Source organism: Hoplias malabaricus, chromosome 4 (genome assembly GCF_029633855.1).
Source record: "Hoplias malabaricus isolate fHopMal1 chromosome 4, fHopMal1.hap1, whole genome shotgun sequence".
NCBI lineage: Eukaryota > Metazoa > Chordata > Actinopteri > Characiformes > Erythrinidae > Hoplias > Hoplias malabaricus.
The window spans coordinates 69,981,414-70,002,838 of NC_089803.1; the positions used below are offsets into that span (position 1 = coordinate 69,981,414).

At 45.1% G+C, this 21,425-nt stretch overlaps 1 protein-coding gene across 2 annotated transcripts in view; it reads right to left on the minus strand.

Moving 5' to 3' along the window:
- erc1b (ELKS/RAB6-interacting/CAST family member 1b) overlaps positions 1–21,425 on the minus strand; it is a 307,858-nt gene that overhangs the window by 172,183 nt on the left and 114,250 nt on the right. For both annotated transcript variants that reach the window (XM_066667109.1, XM_066667110.1), the window contains one exon: positions 3,968–4,103. In XM_066667109.1, coding sequence (XP_066523206.1) covers positions 3,968–4,103 — 136 coding nt within the window. The remainder of the gene's footprint in view (positions 1–3,967; positions 4,104–21,425) is intronic.

The window sequence follows — 21,425 nt, forward strand, 5'->3', positions numbered from 1 at the left end:
ATCAACAAAGAAATGACTGTGTGAAACTGTCCTCTGGTGTGAGTGTGTGTGTGTGAGTGACTGGGTGAGTGTGCGGAACTGTCAACAGGTGCGTGTGTGTTTGAGTGAGAGGGTGTGTGTATGTGTGTGTGTGTGAGAGATGATGTGTGTGTATGTGTATGTGTGTGCGTGTGAGAGAGAGAGAGGTGTGTGTGAGAGAGAGAGAGAGTGAGAGAGAGAGATGATGTGTGTATGTGTGAGAGAGTGAGAGATAGAGAGAGTATGTGTGTGTGTGTGAGAGAGAGATGATGTGTGTGTGTGTGAGAGAGAGAGAGAGAGAGTGAGAGAGAGAGATGATGTGTGTGTGTGTGAGAGTGTGTGAGAGAGAGAGAGAGTGTGTGTGTGTTTGGGTGAAAGAGAGAGAGAGAGAGTGAGAGAGAGATGATGTGTGTATGTGTGAGAGAGTGAGAGATAGAGAGAGTATGTGTGTGTGTGTGAGAGAGAGATGATGTGTGTGTGTGTGAGAGAGAGAGAGAGAGAGTGAGAGAGAGAGATGATGTGTGTGTGTGAGAGAGAGAGACGATGTGTGTATGTGTGTGTGAGTGTGTGTGAGAGAGAGAGAGTGTGTGTGTGTTTGGGTGAAAGAGAGAGAGAGAGAGAGATGATGTGTGTGTGTGAGTGTGTGAGAGAGAGAGAGAGTGTGTGTGTGTGTGTTTGTGTGAAGGAGAGAGAGAGAGTGAGAGAGAGAGATGATGTGTGTATGTATGTGTGAGAGTGTGTGAGAGAGAGAGTGTGTGTGTGTGTTTGGGTGAAAGAGAGAGAGAGAGAGAGAGAGAGAGATGATGTGTGTATGTATGTGTGAGAGTGTGTGAGAGAGAGAGTGTGTGTGTGTGTTTGGGTGAAAGAGAGAGAGAGAGAGAGAGAGAGAGAGAGAGATGTGTGTATGTGTGAGAGAGAGAGTGAGAGAGAGAGAGAGATGATGTGTGTATGTGTGAGAGAGAGAGAGAGAGAGAGAGAGAGAGTGAGAGAGTGAGAGATGATGTGTGTATGTGTGTGTGTGAGAGTGTGTGTGTGTGTTTGGGTGAAAGAGAGAGAGAGAGAGAGAGTGAGAGAGAGAGAGAGATGATGTGTGTATGTGTGAGAGAGAGAGAGAGAGAGAGAGAGAGAGTGAGAGAGAGAGAGATGATGTGTGTATGTGTGTGTGTGAGAGTGTGTGTGTGTGTGTTTGGGTGAAAGAGAGAGAGAGAGAGAGAGAGATGATGTGTGTATGTGTGAGAGAGAGAGTGAGAGAGAGAGAGATGATGTGTGTATGTGTGAGTGAGAGAGTGAGAGTGAGAGAGTGAGACAGGGTGTGTGTGATGTCCAGTGTGTGCCTGCCTTGCACTCAACGATTCCAGGTGCCTCCTGTTCTGGATAAAGCAGTTATGAAAGAATGAATGAAAGAATAAATGAGTGAATGAATGTCAGTGAGGTTTTGAAAATATAAGCCCAGTTCTTCGAAGGGAGTTGGTCCATCACCTGCGAGTGCTACACATAAAGGTACAAGTCCACCACATTAAAGCTACGGCTCTTCATCCGGGCCAGCGGAGGAAGCCTGGAATGTGTTGGATTAGAAACGAGGGCATGCCGTTTTTCAGATACAAACGCAGAACAAGAGGTCAGGAGCCACATAAACGTAGGTGGAGAGGATCTGGAAGATCCCACTTTACCTGTCAGTTAATGTCAGACCGGGAATTAGAACAAACCTCCAAAAACAGAAAAGAAAAACAGAGCGCAAAACTGTAAACATTTGATATGATGAAACTCTTTAAAGCTAGCAAACCATAGGCAGTATTCTTAGTGAGCCTCTTATTTTAGCTCTCCCTGAAGAGACTGAAGACTGGTTATAGTTCACACAGCTCCAGCGGCAACTTTACAAAGGGCAAAGCTTCAAACACACATCTCCCACATCTCCCTCTGAGCACGGTCTTGCACCATCACTGTGATGTAGGTCATTATAAAATGGCTGAGGATATTGTAACCCATTGTTTATGATCCATCCATAAAGCAGAGGAGACACTGTGATCTTAGTCCTGCCTTAAGCCTGACCTCATTGTTGCCAACAAGAAAAACCACTGAGAATATTTCCACTGAATGGTACCTACACTACACAACTCTACTTGAATCTAACTGACTTTTTGCTTTTCCATTAGGTAAATGTTGTATGTTGTACCTTGTGGTTCCAAGCGAGCCGAGTAGGGACTTAACCGTCATGTGTAAACTAGGGGTGGGCGATACGGCTCTAAAATAATATCACGATATTTCAAGGTATTTTGGCGATAACGATATTTTTGGCGATACGAAAAAACACTTGTATGAATTTCAAAAACAAAGTATTGCAACAAAATCAGTTTTATATTAATATGAATTTTATTTAATTAAATATACTTACTATACAGTGGCGGATGCTGGTCTCTCAATTTCGGCCTACATCTTAAAATGTGTCGGTTTATTTATACGTAAATTCTACCCTCCGTTCCTTTTCAAGAAAATGATCTGTGACCCTGTCGTACCAACAAGCATCTCCAAACACAAGCAGCTACAAAAAACCCACCAGAAATAGAAGCTCAATTTGTCGCTAGTCGTTTCTAACAAAGAAAATGCCGCTAAGAAAGTCTCCGGTTCGACTCAGAACAGAATGAAAATGTAATGCTCGCACGGATTTTTACACCAAAGGATCGCTGATTCGCTCATTTCGCTGTCAATCAAAAAGGGATTCAGCCTCAGACAGATCATCCAATCATCATGCAGAGGCTGAGCGTCCGGGCCAGCAGAGGCCAGCCCACTGCCCCATAGACCCCCAGAGACGCTGAGCGCCCGATGGGCGGGACAAAGCCCAGCATTTATCCAATGACTCGTCTTGTTTCGCTGCTTCACTATTGAACTCTGTGGACGCTCAGCGTCCTCACTGTTTAAAGCACTGTGAAGCTGCGGGAATGATTGAGAGGAAAGCCGCGTCTTTACCAGTGATAAGCAGCTGATTCTGAACAAAAGTTGAGTGCGTTGTAGTGCATATTTATTCAATGACATGTACACACAACAGTATATATTTGATCACTTATTTTTTGACATTTTAGGGAAAGCTGAGCTTCCCTTGCAGTCTTAAAGCAATCGCCTCTGTTACTATATATTTAATATATATACAGATCCCTAGTTTTTTCGCGAGGGAATACGTTTCAAGACCACCCGCGAAAAACGAATTTCCGCGAAGATATTTTATGTATTTAATGAGTATTTGGACTTTTAAACCCCTCCCTGTTACTGTTAACAACCCACCCTTTGCAGTAAACAGTCGTTCTCTAATGTTTTTCAGCTGGAACTACATGTGATATCCTACCAGTTTCTTTAATAGAGTCATTCCTAAGCTGTGATTTAGCGTCAGTAAATTTCACTCGGATGTGGACGTGAACAATACATGTACTGTACGTAAGAAACACTTGTAAATGATATATTGTGTCACCTACAGGCCTACTCTAATACATGTAAATAATAATAATTAAAAAAATACTTTTAATTATATATATATATATATATATATATATATATATATATATATATATATATGGGCCTTGAAAAAACCCACGAAGTAGCGAATCCGCGAAAGATCCGCCTCAGAGCCACCGTACTTCACTGTGTCTAAACGACTCATGTAAAGAACGTACGACGTATTATGTGTAACGGTATGACATCATTACGTAAACAAATCTGAATTGCTAATATCACGATATTGGATTTTTTTAAATTGATGATATTATTGTGAATGGTATATGGCACAGCCCTAGTGTAAACCTTGCAGAACGCTGATTGGCCAGAGTCTCGTCACTCTACGTCCAGCACAGACATTAGAAACACTGGAGGACACTCAGCGTCCTCACTATACCACACACAGTGGCCTGTATCATAAAGCCCACAATAACGAACCCAAATTCTACTGTGCTTTTTGAGTTACCTTGATCTGCTGAGAACTTTCATTGATGTTATCCTCCCGCTTGCGCGCTTCCTCCATCAGCTGAGCGTTCTTGCTCTTCTCCACTTGCTCTTTGTGTTTCAGAGTGGCCACCTTCTTAGTCTGGTCCTTCATCTGTCTGCACAGGAACAGGGAAAATGGACACACGTGGTAAGGATGGTGGTAGGATACTATTCACATGCAGAGCAGGGACATAAACATCCAATGTTCGGTACCCAAACAGACTGAGTGGATAGGTTCAAAGATGGTCAGACGCACCAGAATAATGTGGAATTAGAAAGATTTAACAGAATACCCAAAGAAAATCATGTATCTCTACTTTTGGGTTTTGGGTTTACAACATCGTTTAAACACGGCACCAGTCGTTGTGCAGTCACATTGTGTGAACGGACCAATAGAAATGCTCCAAAATTACTTTTTCTCCAGTAAACTTATGGAGATGTATGTCTTTCATTGGACAGCGACAGTATAATAATAAACTATGGCGGCAAAATAGCTTCTAAAGTTCTGAGAACCAAAAAAACAGAATCCATAACCAATAAATGACATTTTAAAACTGAGAAAACTCTCATTAATATTGAGTTATAAAAATGAATAAACGAAATAAGAATATCTCTGTATATAACCGACTACTTTGAGTTTAATAGAGAATTTAAAAAAGAATTCGTTTTCGCTTTTATTCCACCTTTCCTCAGTCACTTCCAGAAGTTTCTCGTGTTTGACTTTTGACAGGGGCGGGATCTAGATAGTCATTGGCTGCTGAAGTCCTACCCACCCAGCTGATTCTGCACATCCCGTTACGTCAGCAATAACGCGCCAATCTGACCCTGACTGGAAAATGACCGACCGACAAACACGATTTTTAACGATTATGTCTTTTAGTAGTGCACAGTTCGTCATAGAAGCTTAGAGTCATTTTCCAATCAGGGTTAGGATGTTTTTTTATATTATATATATAAAAAATATATATATATTACCTTATAAGGTGAGGAGTGTGGTGTATTCTCTCTGTGTCTGTGTGAGTTTCCTCCGGGTGACTGTCTGTAAGGATTGTTGTGTGTTCTCCCTGTGTCTGCATGGGTTTCCTCCGGGTGACTGTCTGTGAGGAGTGTGGTGTGTTCTCCCTGTGTCTGCGTGGGTTTCCTCTGGTTGACTGTCTGTAAGGATTGTTGTGTGTTCTCCCTGTGTCTGCATGGGTTTCCTCCGGGTGACTGTCTGTGAGGAGTGTGGTGTGTTTTCCCTGTGTATGCATGGGTTTCCTCCGGGTGCTCCGGTTTCCTCCCACACACGTTGGTAGGTGGATTGCCAACTCACAAGTGTCCGTTGTGTGAGTGAATGTGTGAGTGTGTGTGTGTGTCTGTGTTGCCCTGTGAAGGACTGTGTTGCCCTGTGAACTGGATAAGGGGTTACAGATAATGAATGAATGAAAGAATGGTTATGGAATTTGTTTTTTGGTTCTCAGAACTTTAGAACCTATTTTGACGCCATAATAAAACTACACTTATATACAGATTAGATCATGTATTTATGCAAACAAGAGTAAAATACGCATGCTCTGACTCAGAATGTCTGGTGTATTGGTTATAAACATACAGAGGACATGCAGTGTCTGTGCATCGTAAACTGACCTTGTGCACTATATACATTTAAGAAGAAAACGTACACTATGTATAACAGTGAAGCAGCACTGCGGGGCGATAGAAGATACGAGATATAAAACCTGTATCAATAAGCGCTGACGAAATAAACCCATCAGACATATCTCCAAACTGTGGCATACAGACAGTAATACGCTTGACTCCAGCTCTGTATTTTTCTCATTACTGCCCCCTTTTCCATGTGCAGGGAGGAAGAAAAAGAGTGAAGATGACACAAAGCAACACCCAAAGCAAAATAAACATTTTTGCAGATGGAGGGGACAGTCTGGTTTATGAGCTCAGTCACGTCAAACACAAAACAGATTTCATAGCAGTTCAGCTTCAGTAAAGAGCACATTGAGGGCCTGTTGCATGTGTTTTCCTGTTTATGCGGCTGTGATGTCTGGATTCTGTCCTGGCAACGTCACGGCCAGATCGGTTACCAAGCACAGTCTTCATCAAAAAAAATCCTGACACACCTACCCCCCTCTCAGAGCATATGTGGACATAACGAGGCCAATATGCTTTTATACAGTGTCTAACGAATCTTGATACAGGAGCCCAGAAACAGTCCTCTTCCCTCTTGCCTCCACAGCTCAGCACGGCAAGCCAGGCATGGAATACAGGGAGGTAATTGATGAGATATAAACAGGAGCTGTGGGATACAACAGGCAAGTCTCATGCTTGGTTTCCAGGAAAGCAATACCTAGTGCTCCTCTGGGCCCATGCGTCTAGATCTACACTAAGCCCGAACAAAACAAAGCAGGAGGGATTCGAGAGAGGGAAAAGTGTGCACTGCGGAGAGCGAAACTCTCCCGTGATGCATTACGAAAGTGTCGGGTGAGTTTCCAACGCGATTACACTGACACAAGGTGCTCCCAAACAAGGCCAGGTGAGTCCGAGCCAAGCCGCTATCCCTCTAGCACCTGATCATTCTTCTAGACGCATCGTATGAGCACAGTGGAGGCTGTGTTTAACGAGTAGCTGGAGAAAGCCACAGCCTCCTGGCTCTGACAGCACATATCGGCACTGAAGTATCCTGGGTGGATCAAACCCTACCCAAAACAACTAGCGCTGGCCACACACTGGAGACTGGATATATGCCTGTGGCAGAGAAACGGCTGCCTCCACAGCTATGCACAGAGAGCTTAACAGTATGTGTCTGTGTGTGTGTTTGTGCGATACTTATTTTGGGTTCACAGGGTTTTCTTTTCCAGTCGACACTGCTGTGTGGATGGATTATGTGCATGTGTGCTGTGGCAGTATAGCATTGCACCACATGTCGAGACTGAGTGAGAGGTGAGCAGCGTGTGGTGAATTTGCTCTCACAGGGACTCAAAAATAACAGAGCGGCAAAACACCACAGCTAGGCCTACCAGGTTTCCACCACATGCAATTAACTAGAGTCCATGGTGAAAGGACGGACGGAGACATGAGATCTCTGCCTTTGCCTTACGAGGCCTGGAGTCCTAGAAAAGGCAATCAGCCTCACTCTCTTTCAGGGTTAGGAAGCTGGCTGCCTCTCCCCATCTTTCTACTCTTGATGCTGGTTGTGTGATGTGACATATCTGGGCAGTTTGCATTCTCCTCTGGCATGTTGAGCTATGAAAACTATGAAAGTAGTGAAGCCGCATAAAAAAGAAAACTGCGAGTGAAGAGTTTGTTGGGCGCTGCCTTCATTATGAGCTCCACCGGGAAAAAGCGCTGCAGAAGACTGTGATGGATTTGTTCTGTTCTTGGGGATAATACTGTGTCCAAAAATACGTGAGGTCCTAGGTTTGAATGAGTTACAGATGTTGACTTCAGATGTTAGCCTTTGTGAATATAGCGTGTTAGTACTTAAATTTTACGTTATTTATTAAATGTATAGGTTATTTTTTGTTGAATAAATATTACTACACCTTAGTTACCATATGAGCAGTTACTATAAAATGACAAAAGCAGGAGTATGTTTGGAGTTTGATTTACAGTTATATGTCACACACAAACACTTTAAGACCTGTTCGTACACCCCACAAAGTGATAACGTTATCATACGCTATCGGTCACCGTAGTGCACACTTTCACAGTCAGAGTAATCTCTACACTTTTCAACTTCAACCGACCTAGTCCTGCAGTGGTAAAAAAATACCCTAAGGAACGTGACACACACACACACACACACTCTCTTAACAGTTTAAAATGGAGCATGGAGTATGTACAAGTGTAATAGGTCGTAAACTGGAACTTTCCTATTTACAACCAGGCCAAACCATCTGCTTGGCTCTTCTCTAAGCAGCTGACTTACTCCTTAAACAATCTCCTAATTCAGGTTCTTGATTACCTGAACTCGGATGTGACCCCCTCCTCCCGGGTTCAGCAGGGAAAATCATAATCACTGCAGAAGAGGTTGGCCCACGTGTGACTCAGTGAAGCTTAACATTATCTGGAAGGTCTTGTGAATAATGAGTTTGAGAATAAGAGAGAGTGCCGTGATTTGGAAAACACTCCTAAATCACAGAAGCAAAAGAGATCATTCAGGAGTCTTTTACAGCAGAGGACAACACTGGAGGACTGTAAGTGCTATCGCACATGCCGCTGTGTTCTGTTTCCAGTACTCTCTATGGACGCAACCACTGGTGACACAGATCTAATCTGGCCTATTACGACAGATTACACCTGGCCTCCGCATGTGAATCGAGTGTTCAGAGTTGTGTGGGAAAAGACACAAACACCAGTCCATTTCAGATCCTATATTTACCGTCGTCTGAAAGCTCGGGGGTTTACCTCCTTGTTTCTACACTCATTGTCCACTGACGTGGTGGTGGTGTGTTAGTGTGTGTTGTGCTGGTGTAGAGTGGATCAGACACAGCAGTGCTGCTGGAGTTTTTAAACCCCTCAGTGTCTGGACTGAGAACAGTCCACCGACCAAAAACATCCAGCCGACAGCGTCCTGTGTCACTGATGAAGGACTAGAGGACGAGCGACACACACTGTGCAGCGACAGATGAGCTACTGTCTCTGACTCTACATCTACAAGGTGGACCAACAAGGGAGGAGTGTCTCACAGAGTGGACAGAGAGTGGACACAGGGTTTAAAAACTCCAGCAGCACTGCTGTGTCTGATCCACTCTACACCAGCAAAACACATCACTGCCACTACGTTTGTAACTTAATAAAATCAGAACTCTGTTTTAAATCACCTACATCTATATTATTTTAATTTATAGAATATAAACATGATAAACAAGTGGAAATCTGACCCTTCCATTAACACAGTAGGTGAACCTGTGGTGGACACACCCTGAATGGAAAGATCTCCCTATTGCCAGTAATGACATTAACAGACTTTGTATTATTGGGGTGAAATGTGGAACTTATTCCCTGCGAAGGTGGAAGGCATCAGGGCAGTGACTGCTTTAAAAACACAGTGGAGAGTACCTTCTTTATTTTACCTTTTCCAGTGTGAACATTTTCCTTTCCTCTAAATTAAGCCCAGCATCTGAACCCATACATCGCTCCCCCTCTCCCTTGACTCCAGGCTGTGTTCTGCATTTAGCACCAGCAGCTTCAGCTCTGGGAAAGCTCTTGCTGCACTTATCTGCTGGTCCAGCTTCAGTAAGCTGGAGGGAGGCAAAGGAGGAGAGACATTAGTGAAGAGGGCCGAGGCTGAGCGAGTGAATAGAAACAGTTTTGTGACCAAGTATACGAGCGGTAGACGACCTTCTGTGGAGCTTTGATTTCCTTGCCTTTTCAAGTCTGTTCTGCACAGTGCTGTAAAGTTTCCAGCACTCGCGCCATTACTAGAACTCGCCAAGCCAAACACAACCTGCCTGTCATGTGACCAATCACAGGCACAGAACAGCCAGAACATTAAAATAACCTCCTTGTTTCTACACTCCTGGAGGTTGTGGGTTCGAGTCCCGCTCCGGGTGACTGTCTGTGAGGAGTGTGGTGTGTTCTCCCCGTGTCTGCGTGGGTTTCCTCCAGGTGACTGTCTGTGAGGAGTGTGGTGTGTTCTCCCCGTGTCTGCGTGGGTTTCCTCCGGGTGACTGTCTGTGAGGAGTGTGGTGTGTTCTCCCTGTGTCCGCGTGGGTTTCCTCCGGGTGACTGTCTGTGAGGAGTGTGGTGTGTTCTCCCCGTGTCTGCGTGGGTCTCCTCCGGGTGACTGTCTGTGAGGAGTGTGGTGTGTTCTCCCTGTGTCTGCGTGGGTTTCCTCCGGGTGACTGTCTGTGAGGAGTTTGGTGTGTTCTCCCTGTGTCTGCGTGGGTTTCCTCCGGGTGACTGTCTGTGAGGAGTGTGGTGTGTTCTCCCTGTGTCTGCATGGGTTTCCTCTGGGTGCTCCGGTTTCCTCCCACGCTCCAAAAACACACGTTGGGAAGTGGATTGGCGACTCTAAAGTGTGCGTAGTGTGAGTGTGTGTCGCCCTGTGAAGGTCTGGCACCCCCTCCAGTGTGTGTTCCCGCCTAGCACCCAGTGATTCCCACCGCAACGCTGAACTGGATGAGGGTTACAGACAATGAATGAATGTTATTGTTTCTTAATGCCAGAAGTGATTTATTTTCTTTCTACAAAATTAAGAATTGAAATAACATCCTCTAATTGTAAACCAACTGCTCAGTTATGCCTTTAACAATCTCCCATTTCCTTGTTTGTTGTCTGAAATTCTGTATATTCTCCTAATTGTAAAGGTATTTATGTTTTTATTAGCTATATAAACATTAGGTATGTATGTGTTGTCAGACCAATAATAATAATAATAATAATAATCGACAGCCATGCGCCATATTCCTCATATTAACTTTGTCAAGCTTTATTATATTCCTTGTATTATGTACCATGCCACAGCAGATGGATGAATGAATGGCTACACTCCTATAACACATTAAAAAAAAAATGTAAGATTGAATTCTCTCCCTCATTCATCATTTATACATAATACTGAATATGTTACATTTCTGAGAGTTGAATGCCTCTCTGACTGATGACCTGAATCTGGTATGTTTCCTAAACTCAGAAGCACGTTTAGTCAGCGTGGTCTAACACGTTTATCACATTTCTATTCTAAACCGTTTTAAAAGTGCCGCCAAACCTTTGACAGTTCACAAGCTGAAACACTAACATATACATTCATTTAAACGCTTTTTAAACATAGAAATAAAGCCTAGAGAGAAGCCGAAACACATCTTATTAATATGACGGTGTTGTATATTCATAAAGCTCATAAACTTGTTTACGAGGTAAACCCTGTTTAAGAGAAATCCCTTCATTTTGTACATTTCAGAGGGTTCACATTTCCTTTTTATGTATTATTATTTATACAGCTTTCAAACACTCGAATGCTATCAAAAAACATTACATTTGTTATTCTGGTCCTGATCTGCAACATTAAATATTAATTTACAGGCAGCTTTAGGCAATGTTTACAGGCTAAGACTTGAAAAGGCTTTGAAATCCTCAAGATATTGGTTGAAGCATGGGGCAAACATCAGAAAGTCCAAGAACTTTCTCCTGTTGAGAGATATTTCAGCGCAACTTCTGCATAATGAATCCTTTGAAACCGACATCAAGTAGATACCTCCCTCAGTAACTCAGTGGCTCGACATTAAACCCCACTGCAGTTCCCTCGCTGCCTTCTTCCAAATGATTTCTTGTGGATATTTTAGTTGGCCTTGTGTGAGAATGCGTCCTCCGCGCTACACTTTGCTGCAGCCAGCCTTGGGAGGAGTTCAGGTGTGAGGTCGAGGAGCTGAAGAGAAATCTCTGTGAGCCGTTATGGAAAAATGAGAACGTAGTTCAATCATAGCTGACACTTAATACCTCAGTGTGAGAACTGGTGGCGAGGAGGTGCAAAGGATTTATATACATTGGAGTTAATGGTGAAATTATAAATGCATCGCAGCGTAGTAAACGGAGAACCGCTTAAGATCCCAAGCCGACACGTGTGTGTTTGGGTGGAGTATGGATGTGCAGAGAAGTGTGGAGATGGATAAAGTACAGGATCTTTTCCTCTACGTCATTAAATAACACTAATAATGTCATATTATCCTTCTTTATACAGTTCAGGGTCACAGTGGGTCCGGAGAATAACCCGGAATCGCAGGGCGCAAGGCTAAGAGACACCCTGGAAGGGGCGCCAGTACTTTGCGGGGAGACACACACTCACATATTCACTCACACCTTTTAAGTGAGTGATACGCCAATACACCTACCAACGTGTTCTTTTGGGAGAACACACCACACTCTTCACAGACAGTCACCCGGAGGAAACCCACACAGACACAGAGAGAACACACCAAACTCCTCACAGACAGTCACCCGGAGGAAACCCACGCAGACACAGAGAGAACACACCAAACTCCTCACAGACAGTCACCCGGAGGAAACCCACACAGACACAGAGAGAACACACCAAACTCCTCACAGACAGTCGCCTGGAGGAAACCCACGCAGACACAGGGAGAACACACCACACTCCTCACAGACAGTCGCCCGGAGGAAACCCACGCAGACACAGGGAGAACACACCAAACTCCTCACAGACAGTAACCTGGAGGAAACCCACGCAGACACGGGGAGAACACACCAAACTCCTCACAGACAGTCACCTGGAGGAAACCCACGCAGACATGGGGAGAAAACTCCACACTCCTCACAGACAGTCGCCCGGAGGAAACCCACGCAGACACAGGGAGAACACACCACACTCTTCACAGACAGTCACCCGGAGGAAACCCACGCAGACACAGGGAGAACACACCACACTCTTCACAGACAGTCACCCGGAGGAAACCCACGCAGACACAGGGAGAACACACCAAACTCCTCACAGACAGTTGCCCGGAGGAAACCCACGCAGACACAGGGAGAACACACCACACTCCTCACAGACAATCACCCGGAGGAAACCCACGCAGACACAGGGAGAACACACCACAAAGCTCAACACGCTTGGATGAGAATGATAACACTAAGTCCTCTGAGCCAAAAGACGCCCGGGTTGGCTAATGACACTCTGAGCGATGGGGGGAGATGGAGGGCCATGCTACACTCCCAGATCAGACCAGTGGATTCTCAGCAGACTTAGATGACTCAGCCTGGACAGATATCGAACTTGAGATTTAAAAAAGCTGTTCCCTTCGATCTATCTCTCTTTCCCTTTTACAAGAGTTGAACACCACCATAGTGTTTGGCATGAGCAGAAGTTCGGTGGTTATTAAAAAGGGAATGCTGAAGATGCCTCCAACTTTCCTGACCTAAATGTGCCTCTTTCCCAATAAAAGCAAAGCGGAGAGTAAAGCTAATACAACAGCTCCGCATTACCGCTCTGAGCTTTCCTGCCAGACGGCTGCAGCGCATGAAAATAAAGCCCAGCCCAGATATTAGCAGCTCTGTCTGTGGTAAGCGGTTCTTTTTCAGGCTGACAGTTCTGGACTTTGAGGCTGCCAGGAACCAGCTGCGTCAAGATCCGCGTCCAGGTGCGCGCTGGGACGCCCCCCAAATCTGCAAATGTGTGGGCCTTTCCCTAAGCCCACCACACTACACGCCAACATCTGTCCGCTCCCATCTGCGGGAGCAGCAATGCGTGGCAAGCTTCTGCGGGATGACTACCCCCTGCCCTCTCGGACTAATCAAGTTAATCATGTGTCCAGCCCTAAGGCCAGGCCGGCCAAAACTAACCGGGAACCACGCAGAGACAGCAGGCGAGCGCAGGCACGCCCCAGATACAGCTCATGACACGCAGACAGCTGCAGACCTCCGGGACAGCCCTGCAAGTCTCAGGGTAGGGCTGTAGCCTTGACCCGACTCACGAAGTGACCCGCAGAGCACAGAGGGGCAGCAGAGGGGCTCTTTCTAATCACCAGCTGAGCTGCTGCACACTGACGGTCCAGAGATGGAAAGGGACTTAAATAAAGCTCTCTTTGATTTCTGATGTTCTGCTTTACCGATTCTTCTTTCACAAAAACAATCATTTAAATCTGGGGCAGCCTCGTCCTTGAGGTTAAATAAGCGAGCTCAAGGCCGGAGGGTCACCGGATCAATTCCAGGGACTGCTCCTGAGGTGGAGGTGGTTAGCAGCCCCTCTGCTCCTAGTGTGTGTTAATGAATTGCTCACTAGTGTGTGTTTGTGTGTTCACTGCCATGGATGGGTCAAATGTAGAGAAGCAATTTCCCCAAGGGGATCAATAAAAGTGTTTCTTCCTCTTCTTCCAAAAACAAGTACAGGATTCTTTCCTAAAATCAATACATAAACCTTCTGTGACGACAAACATTCACCATCATTTTCTCTTTAAAAACAAACAAGTCCTGAAAATACTCAAAACAGTCTTAACACAGGAAACACAGCATCGCAGTCTTAGTGTGTGTGAAGTGTGTGTACTTTTTTGTGTGTCAAACATCACATGTAGCTGTACTTGTTCTACACTGACGTTTTTAGGACTGCGCAATTAATCGAAAACGAATCGAAATCGAGATTCTGAACGTCTAATCGATATAATCTTGTCTGTATCGATTATATCAGTTATTTCTATTCTGTTATGTCCCCACTGTGTGTTCACGTACTGTCCCTTTAAAACCACGCTACCAAGCTGTAGTCACGTGACTCCGCCCCCTATCTGCCACATGTAGGAGAACCTAAACACAGAGGCCGACCGAGCGACTCGAGCTCGTACCAGGGAGAAACACAGCGACTGTGGTTTGGACGTGTTGTGTTTGACTTTAAGACGACTCTGAACCAAAAGAAGTCAAATGTAAACGCTGAGAAAGAACAGTTTTAGTGAAAAAAGCTCAATCACACACCGAATATAAACAGTTCTCAGAAAACGAGAGAAGAACAAGCTCCCAGTGACATTAGAGAAACATCCCAGCTTTAACACTGGAGCATATTTACAGCACAAGCCTCATCACTGAACTGTGAGGGTCATTAATACAACAACAACATAATCGTCTGTTAATCATAATCATGGTCAAATGTACAGTTAACCGTGATATTGAATTGCCCTCACATCGCCCAGCACTAGAAGCATTCCTTATCAAACCCAGCGTTTTGTAACTGAGTAGCTTCTTTCTTCATGAGCTACACTTTAATAATTCACGGCATAAAACTGCGCTTATTAAAAGCCCATGCTTTGACTGTGTTTAACAGATCTAAGGTGTACATTACTTGACCGTTGAAATGCTCTGTACCGCTACAGTGAGGGTGAGACTGGGTTTTATCGACACTAAACCAGCCGCGGTGGAAATGTAAAACAAAAAGAAAACACAAAGTAGACGATTCAAACTCATTTATCGTGTGGACCATTACAGCATTTCACTTCTACCCAGGGACCCATCCGCTGTGTACACGGACGTACACCTGTCCCCTCTACAACATAAACAGTCAAGTCTTCCTCAATAAAACTGGTAATAATGGTAAAAAGCAGTGCAGCGTTACTGTTTTTGTAGGTCACTTCACTGTTTTATTAGGTGTACTATTAATGTTCTCTGAGCGTGCCAGATACCTCTGGATTATTTTTGGCTCAACGGCTGCAATAGAAACCCTGAGCATCCGTTAGTCTCAGTCTGGGCATCAGCTCTGATCACACCTGGTAGGATATATGCAACAGGAGACCAACACTGTGTCATTTCAAAAACAGTATCATTAACCGCTCCGAGAAAAGCCCTGCACGGTAACTATCTGTGTTTATGTTCCAAACAAAGAGGCGTCCTGTGATGAAAGAGGACTGCAGTATACCCAGTGGTCATCATCGTTTGAAGTGACCTCACCGTGTTTAAGATTAAGTCAGCACACTTGAAGGAATGTACTGTAATTAAATATAAAATTAATCTGCATGCTGCTGCACCGATTGGTCCGGCATGGGACACATGCTGCATTAAGAATGCAAATATATGCATGAAGCTATTGTTCTCATCAGTCCTTAATCTCGAAATAAGTGGGGGAGGAAAAGATCTTGTTCAGACACCAGTAAGACACGAGGGAAAAAAAAAAGAGAGAGAGAGAGAGAGAGAGATGGGGGAAATAAATGGTCAGGAAACCTATGCTTTCAATGCCAACAAAATAAAATTGACGTATAGTGCCATTTATAGAAACCCCACTTTTTACAGGTTAAAGAATATTCTTGATATTTGCAACCACTGAACACACACACACACAGTACTGTACGGACATCAGAGACCACTCCTCGTCTATTTAACTTCCTGTAAAAATGGCCACTGTACGTATAATTCTGGGAAGGAATAGACAGAAAGAAAAAAATGAAACCTGATCACCAATGACACTCTACTTCATTGACTAAGGGCTAGGAGAAGATAAAGCCCTCATTCTTGGTCATCTTCCCAATATAAGAGCACAAGCAAAAACACAAACGTTCTGAAAGAACACCTCTCAAGAGTAAAACTCGAACCTCAACTTCTAAGACTGGACTTTAGAGGCGTTTACAGAAATCATCAGAAATAGCCCTCATTACGTCTTTGGGGGAAATTAAAGAAATTCTCCAAAAAAAGGGAAGCTAAAATAAAGGAAAATTGTGGAGACGCTAAACACTGAAACAAGGGCAGAAAGTGTCAATGATGTGAAGCACTATTTGTCACAGTTGAGGGAGTGTTAGGAGGCGGACGCACACAAGAAATCTCTATTTAAACAAAACCAAGGCAAACACAGAAAACAGAAAAGAAGCTAGAACACAGTGGAACAGAAGTAGGACAGGAACAGAACACAACTGTGAACTGGTTGTAATGTGTAAAACAACAGACAAAGAAACACATCCACACACAAGAACACACAAGAAGGGAGCACTGAAACAATACACAGAGAATTGACAACCGGGGACTGATAACGAGAGGACAGGACTACAAAGGAGACACTGACGGGAAGGCGGAGCTAAGGCGGGACTAGGGCAGAGACAAGAACAACAAACAGAGCCATGTGCTAAATGAGCACATGGTGAGGAAAACAAACACAGGACGTGACACTATTACTTTTTCTTGTGGAACAGCCCTTTAACGTGAGCCAATGTGTGAGAAAAGGCACGGCCTGTGGTGAAATTCCTAACGGTGAAAGAGTGAGCACAAATGCGAGCGCGTGACTGTGTGTACGTATGGGGGCGCATGACAGAGTGAGTATGTATGCAAGCACGTGACAGTGAGTACGTATGCAAGCGTGTGACAGAGTGAGTATGTATGCAAGCGTGTGACAGAGAGTACGTATGCAAGCGTGTGACAGAGTGAGTATGTATGCAAGCGTGTGACAGAGAGTACGTATGCAAGCGCGTGAGAGAGTGAGTACGTATGCAAGCACGTGACAGTGAGTACGTATGCAAGCGCGTGACAGAGTGAGTACGTATGCAAGCACGTGACAGTGAGTACGTATGCAAGCGTGTGACAGAGTGAGTATGTATGCAAGCGTGTGACAGTGAGTACGTATGCGAGCACATGAGAGAGCGAGTACGTATGCAAGCGCGTGACAGAGTGAGTACATATGCGAGCGCGTGACAGAGTGAGTACATATGTGAGCGCGTGACAGAGTGAGTACATATGTGAGCGCGTGACAGAGTGAGTACATATGTGAGCGCGTGACAGAGTGAGTACATATGTGAGCGCGTGACAGAGTGAGTACATATGTGAGCGCGTGACAGAGTGAGTACATATGTGAGCGCGTGACAGAGTGAGTACATATGTGAGCGCGTGACAGAGTGAGTACATATGTGAGCGCGTGACAGAGTGAGTACATATGTGAGCGCGTGACAGAGTGAGTACATATGTGAGCGCGTGACAGAGTGAGTATGTGACTGATATGCAGTGAGCATGGGAGTGAATGAGTGAGTATCTCTGTATGTGACTGAATGAGTGACTGAGTTACAAGGCAGTTCCTTGAGGTGCATTTAATCGTTGAATTTTCTTGGAAAATGTTTGTTGAATATAACTTTTGCTGAAGAATGACAAGCTTAATACTCATTTCTTACGGTTGAATAACAAGCTTAATACATAATACTTTGACTAAGAGAAAGTAAAGGGAGGTCTCTGAGTTTTGCACCTGTAAATACACCTCTCCGACCTGACGCTGTACAAACACAGACCTGTGAGAACGACAGGGAGAGTGTGGGGAGTGCACCTGAGCTGTAGGGACTGGGTCTATATTTATCGTCAGCCATTTGTAGACTAATTCCAGAGCTCCCTTTGCTCATTGGGTACAACATTGGGGGAAATTAATTTCAGAGCGACGTGGATTCCTTTTCATGATGACGTGCCTTGATGTCGGGGAAGATATGAAAAGGGCCCGTTCGTTGTGTTTCTTTTGAGCTGATCTTCCTGAAAAAAGCCTGGATGAATGACGGTCTTGTCAAACATCCCTGCTACATTATGTTTGTTTGCTTAGGGAGCACCGGCAGGAAGAGAGGCTGACGAGCCCGCTCTCCGAACTGAACTGCAGAGAGAGACAGAGAGAGAGAGATGAAAAGTAATAAGCGTGATAAACAACAGCGAGCTGAGTGCTGCGATCCGGGTGAGGAGGGAACCCTATCAGGCGCTGGCAGCCAAGCCTGGGTTTTCAACAAGGCTCAGGAGAAACAGATGATCAGAATTCTTTGCACTCCAATTAGAGATTGAGGAAGGAGTCACTGGTTCTCTCCAAATGAATCTCAAACTCTGTCTCTGAAGCATTCTCTTCCCAGTGCACAGAACAAACCCAGAGGCTGGCTGATAAGAATACTGTTACTGATAACTCATTGTGATTTTAAGAAGCTCAAATATTCCAGTTATTAAAGAGCTGGTATTTGGCAGGTGCCCTCTGAGAGCGAACGGAGGGAACTCGCTACAGCCACACCATCCACTGTGCCCTGAGGCAGGGCTGCCACCACAACTTCTCTCTCTCTCTCACTGTGGCCATGCCCCAAGGCTCAGTCCTTGCAGCTCAGGGCATGGCCGATGTTGTGGCTGTAGCGAGCCCCCTCTGTTCGCTCTCCGTGGGCTTGCTACCGTGCCCCAAGCCTCCGTCCATGCCAAATAGACTGAGACAGGACTGCTGCCAAATGATTTCTCTCACTCACTCTGGCTTTGCTGATTACTCCCTGCTAATGTAAGACACTAGGAGGAGGGGGAGGCACAGACGACTATGTGGGTGTAGTGAGCCCCCAGCATTCGCCATCTGGGGTTTTACTACAGCCACGCCATTGAACAGCCTCATGGATTGGACAGGACCCAGAAACGTTCCGGACTTTACCCCGAGGAGCTATATGTGGGAATGTGAATGTCTGTAACAGCTGTACCAGACATTACCCAGACTTTATCCCAGTAACGTCCGAGTGAACCCATGCGCGAATAGAGCCGGGAATGTACCGGAGCATCAAACTGAACTGCCCTATACCTGAAACACACTGTACATTTCCAGCTGCAAGAACATGACACGGATAATCCCCAGGGAATAAGTGATAAAATAAACCGCCAGAAGCGCAATCTCCTCCTGGGTTTGCATGGTCACTGCCACGCTGATCACACTCTCCCTGGGCTAAATTAGCCTCTGACTAAAGCTTCCGCACAATGTGAGACTTTAGCCACCTTAACTGAACCGAATCATGCCGTGCACTTTCACTGGCACTCTTTCAAGACAACTTCAGAGAGGCTTAAAGCTCGTTTTTATTGGCTAATCTGCAACCTCTCGTGATTAGACTCACTTTGTTATTTTTCCTCATTATTCCCACAGCTCTGTGTAAAGACTGACAGAGGAGCATGAAAACATTCAAATCCTCACGAAACGAGTGACTCCTCATTTCAGAGAAGTGTCTTCTTACAGCATTAAAGCAGTACCTCGTCCTGTCAACATCACATCAGCACCACTTTCCCCAATTACTCAGGTAAGCCCACACACGAGAGTCAGGCCCTCGTTCCTTTCTTAGGTTTCCGCGCTTGCTTTCCCCAAACTTTCCATTAAAGCAGGTCTGTCCAATTTCTGGTTTTCAAGAAAAAATAAGAGCCCAAGTCAACAAGGGGGTAACAAGTGCAAATTGGGGTTAAGTGCCGTGCCCGAGGGCATGGCTGCACTTCAAGTCCATCCCCTTAAATCCACCGTGGGCAATTCACTCTGCAATGCGAACGCTAACTAGCACCTTCTGCACCCCCCACACACTTCCGTTCCAGTGACCCAGGTGTGCTGAGGCTCACTGCGCCCTCACAGCTGTCTGAGGATTTCATTCACGTTCAGGTTTGATCTAACAGTAACAGACACGAAACAGTGCTTCAGTTGAAGAGTGCCTTGAAGAAAACAGAGCAAGAGAGAGAGAGAGAGACCGTACTAACCTTGAAGCCAAACTGATGATGAGGCAGCAGTCCAGTGTTAGCAGAAATAAGCGAAGGGAGAAAAGAAGAGGAAGGGAAGAAGAACAAGACAAAGCACATGTAGAATTAGCATTTGTTATGGGCAGCAAATCTGAGATATAAAGTGACAACAGATTAATACAGAAGCAGAGGTGCAGTCAGAGTTCACAAACAGATCTGAAGAAAACAAAAGGAAAACTGCACACATCCTTCACTGTGAAAGACAAAGACCAATAAGACACTGGAGTATTTGCATGCAGAGAGACATCAGTCTAGAAGTCTTACAGGGGACAGGTTTGGATACTGTTCCTCGACTTATCTGTGGAGCCCACCAACCCATACACTGCGAAACAAGACCTCCAAGTCTGAAAGCCTGTGATAAAACGAGCCGTTCTGATTCTACTCCGCTTCTGACGTCAAGAGCAGAGACTTTAGAATTGCCCCGCCCCCTCGTCTGAGTCTGTCCAATCACAGCGCTGGACCTGCGTTTATGTGAGCGCTCAAAGACAAGGTGAACCAAAGCAAAACAGACACAATGAGGAAACGAGAACAGAGAAGAAAGAGAACCGAGCGAAAACAGCTAAAAAAACAGAGCTTCTCCAACTCGCTACTCACTGCTGTGCGCTCAGGGTCAGGGTGAACAGCGAGTGGCTCATTAATATTAAAGCGGCTGTTATGAACAGGGCTGTTTAGAGAAGGGGTGTGGGGGGTGGGTGCGCTGCTGTGGGGTTTGATCCTTGTGATATTTTACTCAGTGTTTACTTTTGGGAAAAAAGGGACAAATGTGTCCCTTTCAAAAAGTTGTGTTACGTTTATCTGTAACGCAAATTCATATAGATTCGGTGCAAATAAAACAGCAAAGAACAGTTCACTCAAAGGTTCTCCGGTTCCGGTTTTGGCACTTATTTTATTTTATATATAGAACATCTTTCTTTATTTGGATTTACACTGTATTCCTCATTCACATGCTCCGAGCTGCTCTGCCAGATTCGGCTGGATCTTTCGCCGCACACATCCTCTCTAACCTCAGCATTTCAAATGCAATCCTCAGTAATTGCCATCGCATTTGCAAATAAATATTCCAATGCCGCAATTCAACCTATGCTCCCTTCATGGGTCTTTGAAGGAATATTTGAAACAGGGCTGCCTCTGCGCCACTGATCTGCCGCCAGAGGACTTTTACTTTTCCCTTTCTCTCGTTCACATACAGCCACACGCACACACACACACAGAGAGAGAGAGAGATGGGGTAATCCTGACTGAGAACACGAGCTGCACTCCTTTAGAACAACAGCACACAACAACAGCTTCCATCTGCCACCCTCGTCTTGATTACAGGCACAAGACGCAAACGGATGGAGAACTGTCACAATAACTTTGCGTCAAAACCCGTGCGGAAAAGTCAAACTCCGCGGTGCCAGGGCGCTCTGACAGTGCCATCTAAAACAATGGGAGGCTTTTGAGGGAGCGGAACCTTCTGTGCGCTTCTCAGAGCATACCGCATGCCGGCGGTAATT